This window comes from Typopeltis vanoorti, chromosome 6 (assembly GCF_054136105.1).
Source record: "Typopeltis vanoorti isolate ZY-2024b chromosome 6, IOZ_Tvanoo_1.0, whole genome shotgun sequence".
NCBI lineage: Eukaryota > Metazoa > Arthropoda > Arachnida > Uropygi > Thelyphonidae > Typopeltis > Typopeltis vanoorti.
Window position 1 is genome coordinate 10,952,134 of NC_143554.1, and position 19,926 is coordinate 10,972,059.

The window sequence follows — 19,926 nt, forward strand, 5'->3', positions numbered from 1 at the left end:
AGTGCACAGCCACTAGGCTAACCGAGCAGACATATTCTTTATTAAAATACCATCTTTTTATCTTTACAATGTAAACAATTTAGATAATCTTAATGGGAAATGGTTCCTATTGTTTGTTAACTGTGACATTACTTAACATGACATTTTTTGGATCCCAATTAATCACAGTAAAGTGGACATTCAATAAATACATTTTTTATTTGTATCTATTCAGTTAGATGTAAACTCTCAACTTGGAGAATTGTATATATTTACCTAATGCACGTATTTAAAGAAAACACTTGGCTTTTTGTATTTATTACATTGAGTTTTATTTAACAAGACAGCTTCTCTCTTCCTTATGTATAGCCAATGTAGCATTCTAGGTAGCAAGTCTGACAGAATATTGTAGGACATGATTTTTTTCTAAATATGCTTTTCTCCCACCTGAACACAATGTCTATTACCAAAGTGCTGATGAAGATCTGAATAACAGGAAAAAATTCACATTCAACTCAAATTCATTCACTTCAACAAAAATTATTTTTAGTAATAGTTTGATTTTTATTTTTCTATATCTGAATAAAATTTCTGAACACTGAAAAGTAAACTCACACACCAGGTCTGAGAGTTACAAAGTCACATCACTAATTTTTAGATTTTGAAAATTTATTTTGGCAATATTTTACATATTTTCTTTATTACTAAAATACACCATATATCATTTCAATACAGCAAAAACTTCTTAAAATGTGTTTTACAAATTATTCAAAATGTGACATATAAATGCTTTTAAAATGCAACTTTTTTTGTAAATATATTACCTGAACTAGATGAAATGGTAGTGTTATACTGAAGTTGTCACCTTCATAAAATTTCCCTCAAGATGACAACATTTTTATAATTAAGACCCTAAAGTAAATCCGAATGTGACCGTTTACTTCTAAAATAACAGTAACTAGTCTAATAAGCAAAAGTATATTGACAATGCAATAACGTCTTCTATTAGTAAGGTGCATTCATACACTTACAAATAGATATTCAATGAATCAGTAGTAGTCGTTTCATTTCATTCTGTACATGTACTTTTTGTTTTGTTAAAAAGTTAATTTCCATCATCAGTAGGAATATTTTCTACAATTTAGACCTCCAAAAACATTTAAAATCTCCACAATATTAAAGAGGAAGGGAATCCTTGTTTAATTTTGTGTGGGCTAACGAAGAAAGGGAACCTTAGAGTCCATTTGTAACTTGCTTTACAATGATTAATGCAAAAAGAACACAAATGATACAGATTTAATAAATATGGGAAATCAGATCTTTCTAATAAATTTTCTGAATATCTTCAATGGAACTGACTGAAAAGGTACCAAATCCTATCATACTAATACATGGTATAAATGCAGCTTTAGAGAAGCCTGTGAGACATTAATCAAACTGTCCCCAACCTTAACAGAAATTAAGCCAAAAGATATCTAAAACATGAATGGCTCAAATCTGACTTTTGTAATCTCAAATAGCCATCCAACTTTAATGCAATTCATCTCAAAGGAAACTAAAGAGATTAACCAAATGTAATAAAGATTTCAAACAACAGTACTTAATCCATTTAATTAGGATGAACTCAAATGATATAGTCATAACCATTTCACAACCAAATATTAAAAATAAATGAAAGCTGGCTATAGCTGTAAACCAATAATTTCCAACAGCAAAACACTATGCACAAAGCTGTTTCTAAATACATAAGGTGTGGATACAGATGCCAAAATGAGAATACAAGTACACAAAAACAAGAGCACAGATGTGAATCCCACCATGAAATGTTATAAATCTATAGTAATAACTACTGTAAGTGGACTAAGAAATAAGCCAGATAGCAGAATCTGATAATCCAGAAATCCTGCAACTCTTGAGACTGAACTATTTCATGCCACTTCTGGTCTCCAAGAAGTCATTTATCATCTAAAGATATTCTCTCTCTCTCTCTCTCACACACACACACACACACACACACACACACACACACACACACACACACACACACACACACACACACACACACACACACGCCCAGTGTGATATGAATCCACAGCCTGTTGATTGGAGAGTGAACACACTATTCACTCCACCAACAAGATCAGAAGAAATAAGAATTACAAAATCCTGCTATCATTAAGCCAGAGTGCTTTTCAAACCAAACTGGTTGATAATGAAATTCCTATATGCTTAGGATAGAATGTTCTTCAGCCATCAAAAAATAGCAGTTCTCTAGGTAATTAACCTTAGTGAATCTCATCAAATTAACCACCAATGTAGTTTTTTCCAGAAGAGATCAGGCTAGGATCAGCAGTTGGCCACATTAGTAATGCTGTAGTGTGTTGTGGTCAGATGTAGTTTTATTGCATTCCATACATGTACTCCAGATAACAACCTTAGTATGAAGATTGAAATGTTGAGTAATTAAAATAAAATAAAGTAATTAATGCAACACAGCAGTAGTCTCCATAACTTTTTTTTTCATAATCAACATTGTAACATTTACAACAGAAAGGAAGAACTTTCATCTGCAAAAGTAGTTTCTTCTTTCATTTTGCACTAGTACTTTTAAGCTACTTTTAATGGAACTAGCAGACGAATTGGATAAATACCAGAATGACATAATAGGCAGACTAAAACAAAGAAGACGAAATGGAGGAATTTTTTGAGGCATTAGTGAAGGCAGCTGGCACAATGAAAATGGAACAGTTGGTCCTTGTTGGAGATGTAAACAGCAGCACACTAGGAAATGATTATCAGACATATAGAAATGTTTTTTAGGGAAAATTTGAAAAAAAGTGCAAGGCTAATGATAATGGTAAATGCCTGCTGAATTTCTATTCAGGATATGGATTATATATTACTAACAGCATGTCCCAACATAAAAATGTGCACAAATCCACGTGGAAAGAAGATGCAAGAAATAAGAAAAGCCTCACTGACTATGTTATTGTTGACAGTGATGCTTTCCCACTGAACACTGTTCAGAACACACGGCTATACAGAAGATTTGAAATAGGAAGTGATCACTATCTAGTTTTGAGCAGGATAAAACTGAATTTCATATTTAAACGAAGAGTGCTTAAGAAAGTTTTAAAATGAATCAGAGTTGAGCAGCTTTCATAGGTGAACAGCAGACTCAAATACACAAACATCATTGAAGAAAAAATGAAAGAGTTCGAAAACAAGAACCAAACCTTGAAGAAAACATTGATTCAGCCAGGGAAGCATGTGGTGAAGTTGTCTGTAAGGATAGAAAAATCAGAACTCCATGGTAAATTCAGGAAGTTAAAGAGGCAGTCAAGGAAAAGAAGAAAGCATATGGCAAGTAAGTCAGCTTGTGCTGTTAAAGAATACAGAGAAAAATATAAGAAAGTAAAGCACTGTGTAAAACTAGCTAAACAAAAGTCATGGGAAGACTTTGGTAAGAACATAGAAAATAAATATCAGGAAGATGGCAAAATATTCTGGAGGCTGTTGAAAAAGCTCAGAAATGGAGGAAAGAGTGCTGTAAAAGGAATTAGAGATGATAAAGGTGACATGAAAACTGGAGAAAAAGATATCCTTGATGTAGAGAGCAATTAATTCAAAAAATTGCTAAATGAAACAAGCAGTGATGGCACAGGGTAAGAAACACTCAACAGGCATGCAATCAGGAATACATATCTATACTTGAAGTAGAAAAAGCCATCCAAAGCCTGAAATTGAAAAGTCAGAGAGAGGAAGTAGATGATATTCAGCCAGAAATGCTCAAGTATGGAGGTATAAAAGTCTTGCAATGGCTACACTGCATAGTTCAGAAGGATGAATTCCAGATGATTATACCATAATTCATTAATGGTATAAAATTCAGATATCTGACCAGAATTTAAGATGAAACACAGTTTTTGCTCCATGACAATGCACAGAAACATACATGGATGAAGATGCTGGCAGCCAATGATGATAAAACACCTATGGAACTTGTACAACACAGTCCTAACCTCATTCCAATTCTGAGCATTGCTATTGATGTTTAAATAGGTTCTGTGAGAATACAAATTTAGTTCCAACAGAAGCTAAGGAATCACTGCTGCTTCCTGATGCAAAACATTTTCAAAGCTGCCTGTTTTATGTTTGAGAAATGGATAGAGCTATGCAAGCATGCCAAAGATGTTACATTGTAAAGGAACACCTAAGTCTGAAGATGCATCAGGTAACAAAAAACACAAGTAGCTGCTACTTGTTCAAATACATTTAACTCTCACTATAGCAAAACAATACTATAACAAACTTGCTTATGACAAACTACTGGAAAATCCAGATCAAAGTCTCATAGGTAGATGGTATATTAAAAGAAACTCACTAAGGCAAACTATCCACTATAACAAACTATTTCTGTGGCATCTACGAGCAGCAAGAGCCAACTGTAATCTTGTATATGGCAATATAGTATAGCACTTGATTAGTTTTATTTTTGTACTTCACATGAGTATTTTTATAAAATATCCAGTTTATCATGATTGACAAGTAATTGCTCCGTACAACTTTCTATAGCTACAAAACAGATGTGCATCTGCAATACAATATACTAGAATATATACAATTATACACATGAAATAAAATAGAATATTCATTATAAAAGAAAAAATAACAGCACACTTAATTAAAATTTGATATGGAAATTGATGGCTTTTTCTCAACCCAAGGAATTGATACATCACCTTTGCTGCATTTTTGAGTTTTTGTGTCACAAAATGTATCTTCTGGACAACAATGTATGTGATCATCACAACATGTAGCATTAATTGTTGGACAGCAACCCCAATCACCATTAGGCAATCGACAGCATGTATTTCCGGCTGGACACTTTTCCTCACTTTCAGGACAAAGTACATCCTCTGTATATGGATGTTCAGTTTCAATTTCATTACCTACTTCTGAAAATTTGTTGCTTCCAGTTTTTGTTTTGCTGGGTAATGCAGGTGAAGCAACCATGGAATCTAGTGATATACAGCGGTAATATACACTATCACAATATGTATGAGGAGGACAGCAATGTAGGCCTCCTGAACAGCAAACTGCATTTGGAATGGGACAACAGCCATATCTACCAGAACCCTGATAACAACAGGTATTATAATCAGGACACTGATACCGACCTCCAGGACAGATTACTGCAGTCAAATTTCCTTGTGGACGAAGAGGAATCAAATCTGTATCTTCCACCTTTTGGTAGCATGTACCTGAAATGGAATCACAAATATACCCACCTGGACAACAATGCATACCATCAGAACAACACACTGCATTAGGAAGTGGACAGCACCCATATCCACCACTTTCCAGTGCACAACAAGTGAACCCTAAAACAAACAAACAAGCAAAAAAAATTAAGAAATAATGAATTACTTTTCCATCACATTGCTGAGAATTTTAAAAATAAAGTAAAGAATTAATGCTACAGTATATTCAGTGAAAGAATGCAAAGTTTTTAAAAAAATATTTTTCTACAGTAATCTCCTCATCCACAAGATGTTACTTAATCTAGAATACACTAGTGTAATGAATAGGAAAGTTCAGAAAAAAGAACTTCATTAGCATTGTATCTGAAAGTTAAGTTGATACTGGGTAGGAAATAGCTGGCATCTGGTAGAAGATCATAATTAGTGCACTCTGGAAAAAAAAAAAAAAATCATGCAGTGTGGTGTGGTGAATATGTAATACACTGCTTGGAAAGAAGTCAATGGATTCCCCCCACAGGCAAGATGCATTATGCCATATAACAAGCTGTATGTTTGTAGCCAGTATAAATTGAAGGAGTTTTGAAAGAGGCATTGCAATAGGATGTCATTGTAGCTCATGTGTTGACAAATTGGCTACAATGACAATCTGTTGACAAGTTCGGCAAACTGTTGACAAATTGGGCCACCCCAAATCAACAATCAGTGACACCATACTGAGACAGAAGTGCGGACGACCAACTACACTAACTGAACATGACTGTAGGGTGCTATGAAGGATGATATGTAAAAACTACAATTCATCAGCCAACACATTGAATTCAGAGTTCCAGGCATCAACTTCAACACAAATCTGCAAAAAAACATTGAAAACTGAGGTTTCCATGGTAGCACAATATGCAGCATGCAAAATGCATCATCATCTTCAATGGTGTGAAGAGCATGTACAGTTGAACATGAAAGTTTGGAAAGCTGTATTATGAAGTGACAAATCATGCTACACCCTCTGCTGAGCAGATAGATGAGTGTAGTGGATGCTTGGCAAATGTCTCTTACCAGAGTGTGTAACCCCAACTATGAAATATGGAAATGGCAGTGTGATAGTACATATGATCCTGTTTTTCCTGATTTGGCCTTGGACAATGCAATGGAAATGGCAATGACAAGGAAATGGCCGTTGTCTCTTTCAGAAAGACAATGCACCGCATCATAAGGCTGCTGCTGTAGCGGAGTGGACACGAACATCACCACACCTGACTGGCCTCCACAGAGACCTGATCTCAGTGAACTGGAGCATCGGGTGAGGTCAATGGACATCTGTCCCACAGCAGTACAGGGACCTTATTACAAGCCTACAGGAAGAATGGTCCAAAGTTCCCATTAACTGATATCATATGCTTGTGGAAAGTATGCCCCATAGGATTTCTGCAGTCAGTGCAGCAAAAGGAGGTCCTATATATAAAGGTGGGCACCATGGCTGTTTGTTCTTCATACTGTTGTCTTGTGGTTTCAAATTTACAGGGTAGGTACAGAGTGTACAGGAGAGCAAATGCTAGCAGTATGAATCAAGTCAGATTCATACTGCTAGCATAGCTATTCTCCATCTCTCCATTACCTGCATTAATAATGCAGGTAATGGAGAGATGGAGAATAGGAATGAGATAGGGAGTAAACTTGACCAGCACAAAATTGACATCCGTGATGTCAGGAATGAAGAGTTAGTTGTAATGCGAGAGAGAGAGAGAGTATACTTAAGTGGAATCCTACACAGGATGAAGTATGAGCCTGAGATATTGCAGAAATGTTTAGTGAGTAGTATAACTGTGAAGAAAAAGAAAGAAGGAAAAGATGTAATGGAAGAGAAATCTAAGGAAGACGAGTAAGGAGAGAATTTTGTATGGCAAGTCCACGATAAAAAGAGTGCTTGTTGAGAGAGCATGCTTCTCAGGTACAAAAATTGATAACTAGTGAGGCTGTTAGGATGCAGAAAGTGAACGAGTTGATCATTTTGGTAAGTAAAAATGTTATGAAGGGAGAAAAGTATGGTATGAGGGAGGACATGATATATCGGCATGGTATAACAGAGGTGAGTTGAGAAGGATGGCATTGACTGCAAATGAGTGAATGTATAGGTTGTGCAGGAAGAATGATGTACACTTTATGGATAAAAGGACTTATACAGGATGATGTTTTTCACTTGAATGGATATGGTGTCTGGAAAAAAGTGCTGCTGAATGGAGTGAAAATGGATGTGCAAAATCAGCAAAACTAACTCGAGTTACTGAGGAGGGAGAAAGAGAGACAGATGAAGGTGTGTGTGTGCATGCGCAGACATGCAGGCAATGAAGCAAGTGAGTGTGAGAATAAATAATGTTGAATGTAGTTCTGCAGGTAACCAATCAGAACAGAATAGTTAATACAAAGTATAAGGCTATGATATAGCTAGTAGGACAGGATGCAAGGGTATAGTATTTTCAAGGGAGATAAAGAGAACAGGACGAGGGAGAGGTATTGCTGATAACATCAGATGAATGCAATAAGAAACAGTAGAAGTTCAATAGGTCAATAAAGGCAGCACATTTGAGGATATCTGGTGTAAAATAGAAGCCAGTAGGACAAAAAATATATAGCATGTTCCTGCTATAGGGCAGGGGATGCAAATGATGATGTGGATTATATGCACTGGTAAATAAGCACAATGCTGGTGCTTATTTACCAGTGAGAATAGAGGGTGAGCAATTATTATAGGAGAAAGGAGCTTCAACTATAAGAACACAGATTGGAAGGAGGAAAGGACATATGGGCAAAAGGAAATGAAATTTATGAAGAATAATTATGGAATAATCACCTCAGGCAGCACATAATGGAAAGTAAGAGGGTTCTGGAAGTGCGGGTCAAATAATCAGAGATTTATTTATAACTGTGATGATCACTATGCTGCCAACTAGGGAGAGTGATCAAAAGGTCTTGACCTGGGAAGTGGCTAAACATGTGGAGCAGTTAAGAGTATTTATGTGAAATTACAGAGTTGGTAATTATGACAAACTCAGGAAACTGCTTGGAATGCCACAGAATAAAAAATTGCAAGAATTGGATGTTCAGATTGCATATCCAGAGTCAGGAGGATAAATCAACTGGGAATTAAATGGATAAGTAGTATCTTTTTCCTTCATACTTACACAGTGATTAGAATACATTATAAAACTTATGAAAACAACTACTGTGTTAGAGTAAAACTTTAATTTAATATAAACAAAATAAACACTCGACGTTACGACTTTCACATTAAGGTATATCTGGCGTATACACATATATACAAAGAAACAAGCTGCACTACAATCTACATGGCATGCTAAAGTTACTAACCAACCGTTACAACTATTGGCCTGACCTCTGGCAAGAAAAAAAAAAAACCTTATTACATCAAAGCTAGAGTCCTATTATTATTATTATCTATTATGTTACAAAATTAAATTAAGTTGGAGAGCAACATATTTACAAAAAGGAAAAATTAATAAATAATAAATAAAAATAAAAAATTACTTACATAAGTATCCATATAAATTACAGTCAACCAGTATGTATAGTGGCCAATAAAAGCTGAAAAATTGCTTCGAGTCCTAAAATCAGGGTTTGCCGGAAATTAAGTGAGCTGAATGTGTGCCATCCAAATTCTTGGGATTTTTATTGTTATGATTAGGGTAGTTAATCAAAATTTCACAGCTTCTTTAAATTTCTGTTCATACCAGGTTTTTGTATGATGTAACGAGCAAGTACTTTTCCACTCAATTTGGTGTAGGGTGCTAACAGTGTGATCTGAGGCCTTCTTCACCAAAATAAATTTAATGTGTTCTTTGTGCTCTTTTTTTATGGATAGGGATAATACGTCCAGTTTCCCCAATATAAGGTAAGTTACAAGTGCAATAGATGCAGTAAACTCCAGGATGTGCCAATGGAGGGAGAGGATCCTTAGAGGAGCTGAATATGTTTTTTTAATTTTAAAGATTGTCAATGGACGATGATCAATGGACCCTCGACACCGCAAGGTAAAAGAGGGTATAAGGAAGATGATGAGATGATGAGGTGGTTTAAAAGTGGCATTAAGATTATAACGGTGTAAAATTCTATTAATTTTTTCTGATAACCCTTTAATGTATGGGATAGCTATGATTTTATTGTAATCTATGTTATTTTTTTTTTTGAAGAAGTTTTATGAAAAACTTTATTAATAGTATTTTTGCTATAGCAATTATTTATAAGTGTATTGCTAATAATTTTTTATGCTTGTTAAGAGTTTATTCATTAGAGCAAATTGCTATAGCACCGTTTTTGAGGGTGTTAATGACTCCAAATTTTTGCAAAGGGTGGTGATGTGAGTTAGCATGTATGTATTGGACAGTATGTGTAGGTTTGCAGTAAACAGTGAAGGCTAGACAGCCTGAGGGAAGGTGTGCGACTAGTGTATCCAGGAAAGGGAGCAAGTTCTGATTTTCAATTTCAATAGTAAATTGTATGTGCTAATGTTGTTTGTTCAGGTAGCTAAGGAACAAGTTTAAAGTTTGGTGGCCATGTGAGCCAGATAACGAAAACATTGTCAACATATCTAAGCTAAACTGTAGGTTTTAGAGTAAAGGAATCAAGAGCACGTTGCTCAAAAGCTTCCATATAAAAGTTAGCAATTGGGAGGGACAGAGGTGAGCCCATGGCCATAGCTTCTTTTTGTAGGTAAAATTTATTTTGCCACACAAAGTAACTGGAAGGAAAGTGGTATTAAACATGATATCAGAATTGGAGATGTTAATGTCAGCTCTTTGCTTTATGTGGACGATGTTATACTTCTAAATAAATCTGCTACAAGTTTGCAAGATTACCTGACTAAACTGAATAACTGTTGTAATTGATATGGTATCAGCATTAAAAAGACAAAGACAATGAAAATAAGCAGAATCATTGAAAATGTCAACTGTGTTGTGAATGGAGAACCTGTGGAACAAGTAAAACATTTCAGCTACTTAGGCATGATTTTTAGTGAAGATGGTAAATTAAATATAGAAATTGACAACAGAATCAGCAAAGCTGGTATGGTGGGAAGTCAATTGAATAAATTCATATGGAATAACAGAGAAATTAGTTGGACACTAAATTAGCTGTATACAAGACAGTTCAAACCTGTTTTAACTTATGGATCTGAGAGCTGGGTCAGAAGTAAAACACGACCAAAGACCAGAGACTGCGGATATGAGAGTCCTGAGAAAGATTAGTGGTGTGAACAGATGGCATCAATGGCAATATCATATTAAAAACGAGGATATTAGGAAAGAACTTGATATTGTCAGCATCCAGGAATGCGTTAGCAGAGCTAATCTCAGGTGGTATGGTCACTTAAGCAGAATGGGCGAGGAAAGATTAGCAAAACAAGTGTTCTCTGCCAGGTTGGCAGCAAAACGACCCAGAGGAAGACCAAGATATAGGTGGATTGATACAAAGTGCCTTAGACGATAGAAATATAAGATCTGGTAATGTTGGAGTCTTGACAAATAACAGACTAATTTGGAGGAAAATTGTAGATAGGAAGTTAGTAATGATGTAAATTTTTCATGTAGTACTATCATATCCTGTACACCCCTTGAGGGCGCACATGGCAGGAATTTGATGATGATGAAGTAACTGGAATGTAGTACATGGACAAAGAGAGCCATAATGTCCAGTGGAAATTTGTTCTGTAGGAGAAGAAGAATTTTGTCACTGATTGGGACATTTGTGAAAAGAGCAGAAATGTCAAAACTGACTAATAAATCATCTTTGCCAAGTGTTATGTTTTTAATTTTGTTTATAAAGTGTTGTGTGTTCTTTATATCACCTAGCCAAGAAATTAGTTGGTAGGTTATTCAAGTTGTTGGTAGGTCATTTCACCTCCTATATAAAGAACACACAACAGTAATTTTTTATTTATTATTTATTAATTTTTTATTTTTGTAAACAAGTTGCTCTCTGGCTTAATTTAATTTTGTAACATAATAGATAATAATAATAGGACTCTAGCTTTGATGTAGTAAGAGTTTTTTTTTCTTGTCAGAGGTCAGGCCAATAGTTGTAATGGTTGGTCAGTAACTTTAGCATGCCATGTAGATTGTAGTGCAGCGGTGGGAAGTCAATTGAATAAATTCATATGGAATAAGAGAGAAATTAGTCGGAACACTAAATTAGCTGTATACAAGACTGTGTTCAAACTAATTTTAACTTATGGATCTGAGAGCTGGGTCAGAAGTAAAACACTTGACCAAAGACTAGAGACCACAGATATGAGAGTCCTGAGAAAGATTATAGGCGTGAACAGATGGCATCAATGGCAATATCATATTAAAAACGAGGATGTTAGGAAAATACTTAACATTGTCAGCATCCAGGAATGCATTAGCAGAGCTAATCTCAGATGGTATGGTCACTTAAATAGAATGGGAAAGGAAAGATTAGCAAAACAAGTGTTCTCTGCCAGGTTGGCAGCAAAACGACCCAGAAGAAGGCCAAGATATAGGTGGATTGATACGGTACAAAGTGCTTTAGACGATAGAAATATAAGATCTGATAATGTTGGAGTCTTGACAAGTAACAGACTGATTTGGAAGAAAATTGTAGTTAGGAAATTAATAATAATGTAATTTTTTTCATGTAGTACTATCATATCCTGTACACCACTTGAGGGTACATGGCAGGAATTTGATGATGATGATATACTCCAGATGACCTTAATGCGAAAGTAGAAACATCGAGTGTTTATTTTGGTTTATATTAAACTAAAGTTTTATTCTAACATGGTAGTTGTTTCCATAAATTTCATAATGTATGGATAAGTAGTACCATTATGTAAGAGCTACAAAAAATTGAAAAAAAAAATTGTGAAGGGAATGATCATCATAAGAAGAACCATAAATGAGAATAGAGTATGAAAGGAAATTGTCTGTGCAAAACAAAGGTAATACCAAAGAATTCTTTTGATATGTGGAAACTAAAAGGGAGAATGATTACAAAATAATTCTGATGAATGCTGAAGGTAGAAGATGACCGAAGTAGAAGAAATAATTTAATTACTGTGTGACTGACCACTTTGCAAGTGTTGGATTCTAATTATGTAGAAAATAGAATAAATGTTATTTGATTCAGAATCCAACATGATTTTCCATCACAAGAACTATATTTGTAAATATTATTTAATGTAAATAACAAATTATAATTGATATCATATAACTACCTTAATTATGTCAAATATTTAATTGCTTAATCAAAGAAATGTGTTAATGGTAAATAGATTCTGTATTAAATATTATTAAGCTATTTTATTTATTGTTATGTTAATATTGTAAGGACTTATATTTGTAATTTAACTATGCATTTATTGAAAAGCAAATATTCTAATTTATTCCTGTTTTGTGAAAGCTTAATGTTATGTAATAACTCAATGTAGTTGTATAGCCTAATGTAACATTTGCGAGAATGTTTACGTTTATCGGTTGTCATAGACACACGTGAAGTAAGCGAGCACGAGTGAAGGGAGCGTGGGCAGAATAAGAAGAGAAAATATATACCTAGTAAGAGAGTCGGAATGGAATTTTGGAACTAAAAGGTAGCAAGCAGGTAAACTAGAGAAGTAGAAGTAAATAAAAGGTTCTTAAGGGTAGGAGTTGAGCGGATTTTTTTTTATAAGTGAATCTTATAGTTGGCTGAAAGCAAAATCAGCAGTGGTAATAAAAGGAAATTAATACCGTAATCGGATAATTTAGAGAACTGGACATTCAATGAAGAATTCTGAATAAATCCAGTCAGTCTAGAATTACGACTTATTTCTATACCACCATAAAAGGAATTGTACGGAGTTAACTAGTTGATGAGTGATAAACAAGAATAATTAATGTACCCTATAGTTGTTGTCTGGAGTTATAAAGAGCGATTAATAATGTTTTAGTTATAACCTTGGAGAATTCTTATAAATGTGTTTCGCAAGTGTAATAAATATAATTTGAAGGTGTGCTCACAAAATATTGGAAGTACTGAAGATTATTTCTGGTAAGGACAGTCATATTAGTTTATCTCGGTGTATGAAGATTTAAGTATTAGTTCCGTTGCGCTGTTTCTAACATTAACTGTAGTATATCATCGAGGCTGAGAGTTGAAAATATAGTCACATTGAAATAATATCTGCCGTGGTTAGTGCCTGTTATGAGTTAATCATAGAGTGTAGCTGAGAGATACATGGAAACTGATTAAATAAGAAATTCTATTGTAATAATATGAGTAAAGAAACTTTGTGATTCTGAAACTGTGAATTTGTTTGAGAAAGTTTGAAAGATTGGATTAATATGAATGACTTGACTTGATGTGCTAACTTGACTGGTTTGTCATATTTAGAAGTGGAATTTATGTATTTGTCAAACAACCGTATATTAAATATTTTGTTTGTTAATTTAAATATTGTGTTTGCCTGAATTTCTTTTTACTGCACCGTTCACAAAGACTCGAATCTAGCGGGAATCCCAGAAAGAAAGAAAACAAATACCATCGGCCTGATTGAATGAAAAGACTGCTAACTAATTTTGAATTAATCTTACTAATTCATATAGACTTATCTAAGGATAGAGTGGTGCAGTATAATAGAAATTTCTCTACCCTTAGATCAGTGATTAATTTGCAATTAGTTTTCCTTTATTTGATAAAAGTGACTTATAGCAAGATGGCAGATTCGAACGTCAAAAGAGAAAGAGAACAGGTCACGACACAAGTGTATCATACAGATGAAGATATTGCAGAAACAGATGTGACAGGAGCTGATGTGGAAATACAGGTATCCCTTGATTAGCACGGTTAATTAATCCCTCGATGTTACTGCATATATCAAAATCGCATTAATCAAATCTAATAATCAATGGTAAAAATTACAATTTGTCATGATCAATAACTGTATTAATAATGCGTAGGAGGAATGACGTCATCGTGCTCACGCTATGAGGCTTGCATGTTTTTGCGTGGTAAATGTAGCCCTGCAGAGCTCGCAGCAATAAAAATTGCAGCGTAGGTCGCGGTATATCTGAGAGATACATTCATTACTAGTATGTGCTAAAATGCAATAAAACATAAAGAAAAAGCACTGCAAATATAATACATGATGGTACAAATTAAGTGAATATTGAATCCAACATTATTTCATATCCGAATATAGAAACTACAAGAGTTTCATGCCGAATATATAGAAACTGAAAGTTTCGGAAGATGTAAGCATAAGCAACCTTATGGGCAACTCGTAGTAAAGGTGGAGTAAGCTCCAGATCACTTTCCTTAGTATTTTCCATAATGTAAAGCACATCTCCTAGAGGAGATGTATGATAAATAAGCCTTAGGCTCTCTATTTCAGTAATACATGATGGTTTATTTATTTTCAGTTACAATCTAGAAATTATTGAACAAAGAAACAACAACTAAACCATACTATACTGACATCGGAGGTCACGGTATCTCTCAGATACAATTTATTGTCAAATATCACAAACTTTTACATAACATGTGTTAAACCAAACTGACAGCAAAAAACAGTGTGGAATATCACTCGTGACATATGAATGCACAGCTACTCATGACCTCCAAGCTACACACTGAATTGTGTAAGAATATTTATATTAAACATTTTGCATGTATCTGTCAGATCAGCTGCGATCTCCACAGGGTTAAAGGCGTGTTAATCAAAACTCTTGCCGAGTATATCAAGGGATTGCCGCAATTAATTTCACCGTGCTAATCAAATCCCACTTTAAGCAAGGGATACCTGTACAAGTATGTGAAATAGAGGTGCATATGAAATTATAAAACTTTGATTTGAATACAGATAAATTCAAAGGGCAGGCAAGCTAATATGATATATTAGCTCGCCTGTTATGAGGATGTACCATGGAATTGATAGTGCCTTCAACCAGATTTTTTGTCTTAGCACCTTGGCAAGTCCCAAGAGATTGGAAGGAGGAGAAAATAGTTCCATTGCATAAAGGATACTCCAAGATTGAGATAAAAAATCGTTCACCAGTTCAGCAACACAGGAGTAATGGTCTCTAGGTATTGGAGAACTTGATTAAAGACAAATTTCAGGACTGGGTGGAATAGGAATAAAATACTATAAGAGTGGGGGCATGGTTTTGTGAAGGGCAGGTCATGCTTCAGTAATTTACTCACTTTTTATATCAGAGAATAGTTTATGGACAGCTACAGTCCAGGAGAATGCTTGTGATTAGCAATGTGCTGCAGGACTCTAGACTCAGACCACTTCTATTTAATTGTATATTAATGATATAGGAAATTATATGAGAGGAAACACTGTTGTACAGGTAATGATATATATTCAGATCATTATTTGGTAGTCTCAAAAATAGCAATACAAGCAAAATGAAAACCACAAAAAACACAATCTAAAGAACAGAAAAATGTAGCAAGAAACTACAAAACTTACCTACTCCAGGAGTATAGTATTAGAAATCTATATCAAAATCGATTAACTCAGTACTCATTTCAAATTCGTTTCTTCTGACATAAATGAAGAATGGATAAATATAAGCAAATTAATAAAACAAACAGCAGAAGAGGTCCGTGGGACAAAAAACAAAGACCAAAAGAAAAAAAGAACTGAAAATTAGGAATGATGAAATACAACAAGTATAGAAGAAAAACAAAAATCTTACAACCTACACTTGCAGAAACAAACACCAGAATCACTAGAAGCTTATAGAAATAAAAGGAACATTGTAAGAAAAGCTCACAGAGATTCTTGGGATAGATTTATTAGTAATAATACTGAAAATGATCTACATGGCTACCAGAACATTGCTTATAAATTAATGAAACTTTTGAATAAATCAGAGAAAGATGTAGCAGAAATTTCAGGAATTTCAGAAAAAACAATGGATACAGCATTACAAACAATTATGGTATAAATCCAACCCTCAGTAGCAAAGAAATAGAAAATAAAAATGCAAGTAATGAAGAAATAGATTGTATTGGAGATGATGGAATTGGAAGCTTTATCAACAACAAAAAATAGGATATTATTATTTTAGCCTTTTTGGAAAAAGGCTAAAATAATATCAGTTTTTAAAAAGGGAAATAGAAGTTCATGTGAAAATTACATAGGTATTACCTTATTAAATACAGCATATAAATTATATAGTAAAAGTTTAAACAAAAGACTTGCCACTATTGCTGATAGTTTGTTATTGTTTATTATAATATGTTATAATTTGTTTGTTATAATATGTATTGTTTGTTAAAACAGGCTGGATTTAGGAAGGGTAGAAGTTGCATTAATGATGTATTCACACTAAAACTATTCATAGAAAAAAGACAAGAATTTAATTTACAGACTAACCTAGCATTCATAGATTATAAAGAAGCCTTTGACCAAATTAACAGAAAAAGAACTATGGAATATAATATAAGACTGAGGCTATCCAGAACAGTTATTAAATGCAATTAAGAGCCTATATAACAAGACGGCTGCAATCATAAATATCACTAAATACATAGCAGAAGAAATAGAAACTAATCAGGAAGCCAACAAGGATGTAGCCTTTCTTCTACCTTATTTAATATATACATGATCTAATAAGGAAATGGAAATCTGTAGTAAACCCAGGAATAAACATCAATCAACATACAACAATCAACACAATACTTTTTGCAGATGATCAAGTGATTATACAAAAATCAGAAGATGATCTACAGAGATCCATTCACCATCTACAGCAATTAACTAGTGAATGCAATTTACAAATCTCATTAAAGAAAACTATGGCATTCTGGGGTAAATATCCCATAAGAACAAAAATAGTAATTGAAAACCAAACTCTAGAACAAGAAACACATTTTCAATATTTAGGATGTGACATAATATTTGATATAGATAATGATAAAGACAATAAGTTACACCGCCACAATTTCAAGCAATCTGCAGTACTATAAGATGAACAATAGAAGGGCAAAACAAGGAAGAAAACACAATTAAAATTTTATAAATCATGTCAGTTCCAACAATGCTATATGCGTCAGAAAGTTGGATATAGAGAAAAAAAGATGCAACTAGAATTTAAGTAGCTGAAATGAAATTTCTTACAACAGTGAAAGAATGTATAAGAATGGATAGAATATGAAATCAGGAAGGAATTCCAAATATACAAGCAATAAATGATAAAATAAAAGAACACCAAACAAATTGGAGAGGACATATACAAAGAATGGAGGAAAGGCTCCCAAAAGAAGTAATAAAGTATAAACTGAAGGGGAAAAGAACACCCAGAAAGAGAATGAAAGTCATACAGTCCCCAGGATGCTGAAACAGGTTTTTAGTCTATATCTTTAAAGAAGAAGGAAATACTGTTGTTCATTGATGATGCAAAACTAGGTATATGAATAGTTAATAAAAATAATTTAGAGATCTTGTAGGATCTCTAATTTAATTTTTAAATAGCTGAGATCTCTAATATTTAAATAGCTGAGAGTGTGTGAAAAGAAGAATGGCTATCAGTTTAATGTGGCTATTAAATAACAAGACTGGTTGCAAAAATGTGGTTTATTATTACAGTTGTACAATTTAATTATTATCCCCTTCAACATACTCCCCTCCTCTATCTATACATCATTGCATACGAATTTTCCATTGTTGGAAGCAGTGCTGCAAGTCATCAGGTGTTATCTGCTTCAGTAGTGCTGCCATTTTCTCCTTTACCTCATCCACTGACTGAAAATGGGCGCCCTTCAATGCAGATTTCAGCTTTGGAAAAAGGTAAAAGTTGCATGGAGCTAAGTCTGGCAAGTAAGGTGGGTGGTCCAACACTGGGATTTTATCAGCCAGATACTGCTTTACAGACAGTGCACGGTGGACTGGAGCGTTGTCCTGATGGAGAATCCAAGCATTGTTCTTCCACAGATCATGTCTCTTCTTCCTCACTCATTTTCTCAGCTTGGCCAGAACTTCAAGGTAATAATGTTGGTTAACTATCTGACCCCCTGGTACCCATTCAACCATTGCCATGCCATTGATATTTTAAAAAAAAAAAAAAAAAAAAAAAATCCGATCTGCATTGCCTTCAGTTTTGACTTGCTCATTCTTGCTTTTTTCATTCTTGGTGATGTGGAAGTTTTCCAATGCATCAATTCTCTCTCTGTTTCTGGACTTAGCACCATGTGACTTTTACCTTTTTCCAAAGCTGAAATCTGCATTGAAGGGCACCCATTTTCAGTCAGTGGATGAGGTAAAGGAGAAAATGGCAGCACTACTGAAGCAGATAACACCTGATGACTTGCAGCACTGCTTCCAACAATGGAAAATTCGTATGCAATGATGTATAGATAGAGGAGGGGAGTATGTTGAAGGGGATAACAATTAAGTTGTACAATTGTAATAATAAACCACATTTTTACAACCAGTCAACTGTTACTTAATAGCCACACCTCGTATTACCAGATGTGTACTACATTGATGGAACTGGACTCTATGAAACTGTAGAAGCTAGGGATTTAGAGGAGGGTGCAGATGGACTGTAGTTAAATTTCAGAAGACAAAGGATTACCTGGTTAATGCAGTAACAAGAAAAGATAAAGAGTTTCTTGGAGATGAGGAAGAGGTGGAGAGGATCCAGAAGTAAGTTACGAAGATGGTGGTAGACCTATGGAATGCTCCTTGTGAAGATCGGTTGAAGATTTGTGGGTTATAAAATTGATTGATTGGCAGAAAAGAGAAAGCTATGATACATATAAATTACAAGTTTTTATAGGATCTACAGGGGACATTTTTCACTACATTACCAATGGGGGGGGGGAGAGAACTAGGAGACCATTCCTGGAAACCGAGCAAGAATGTTGCTTTGAGAATGGTGAACGAGTTGACAGAGTCAGTGCTTCAATGAAAAATTTGAAGTAAATTATGATAGATGCTGCATGAATGTTGATTAGCACTTGATGAAACACACACACCAAACCAATCAAACAACTAAACAGAACAGCTTGCTATTGTTCATTCGCTCACAATATCTCTGGGAATTAGAACTTAAACCCCTCTCATCAAAAGACTGCAACAACATACAGTGACAGTAAAAGCACTGTTGACGGCATAAAAAACTATTACTGCCTAGTGTTAATAGAGCAGACATGAAACCTGATAAGGAATCTTACCCTAGAGGGATGGGAAATTAAGTTCTGCTGGGTGAGGACACATACTAGGATAACTGGAAACGAAAGAGCTGATCAACTGGCTAAAGAAGTGGCTATAAACAAATGGTTAAAATAAGTTGCCAAAAGTACCCAAAATCAGCTACAAAAATACTGGCAGAAAAAATAAGTCATTTCGCATTTGTTGTCCATACCTTCAACAGACTGTTGATAACTTATTCTATGACCATCAGCTACTGGACTCCATGAGGATGCCTCATCACTTCAGAAGACAAGTGGCCAGTGTCAACAGGATACTTGTCTTCTTAAGTATTAATTTTGTCAATTTTGCCAACAGGATCAACTTGGGTGTATTTTTCTGGAAGCAGCTTACCTATTTTGTAGGATGAAAATTCTGAGTTTTTGGAAGGAAAACCTTGCTAACTCCACATAATAGGCAGCATGGGAATGCACCATGGAATAAGAAACTGAAAGGGAAGCAAATGTTAAG

The 19,926-nt window shown here is 34.5% G+C and overlaps 1 protein-coding gene across 1 annotated transcript in view; it reads right to left on the bottom strand.

Annotated features, from left to right (window-relative positions):
• Positions 1–519: 519 nt before the first annotated feature.
• The window catches only part of LOC150105281 (progranulin-like), a 35,038-nt gene continuing 15,631 nt past the window's right edge, over positions 520–19,926 (bottom strand). The window contains exon 3 of the mRNA XM_090394064.1: positions 520–5,363. Within this exon, the coding sequence (XP_090250190.1) occupies positions 4,660–5,363 (704 nt within the window). The 3' untranslated portion in view covers positions 520–4,659. The remainder of the gene's footprint in view (positions 5,364–19,926) is intronic.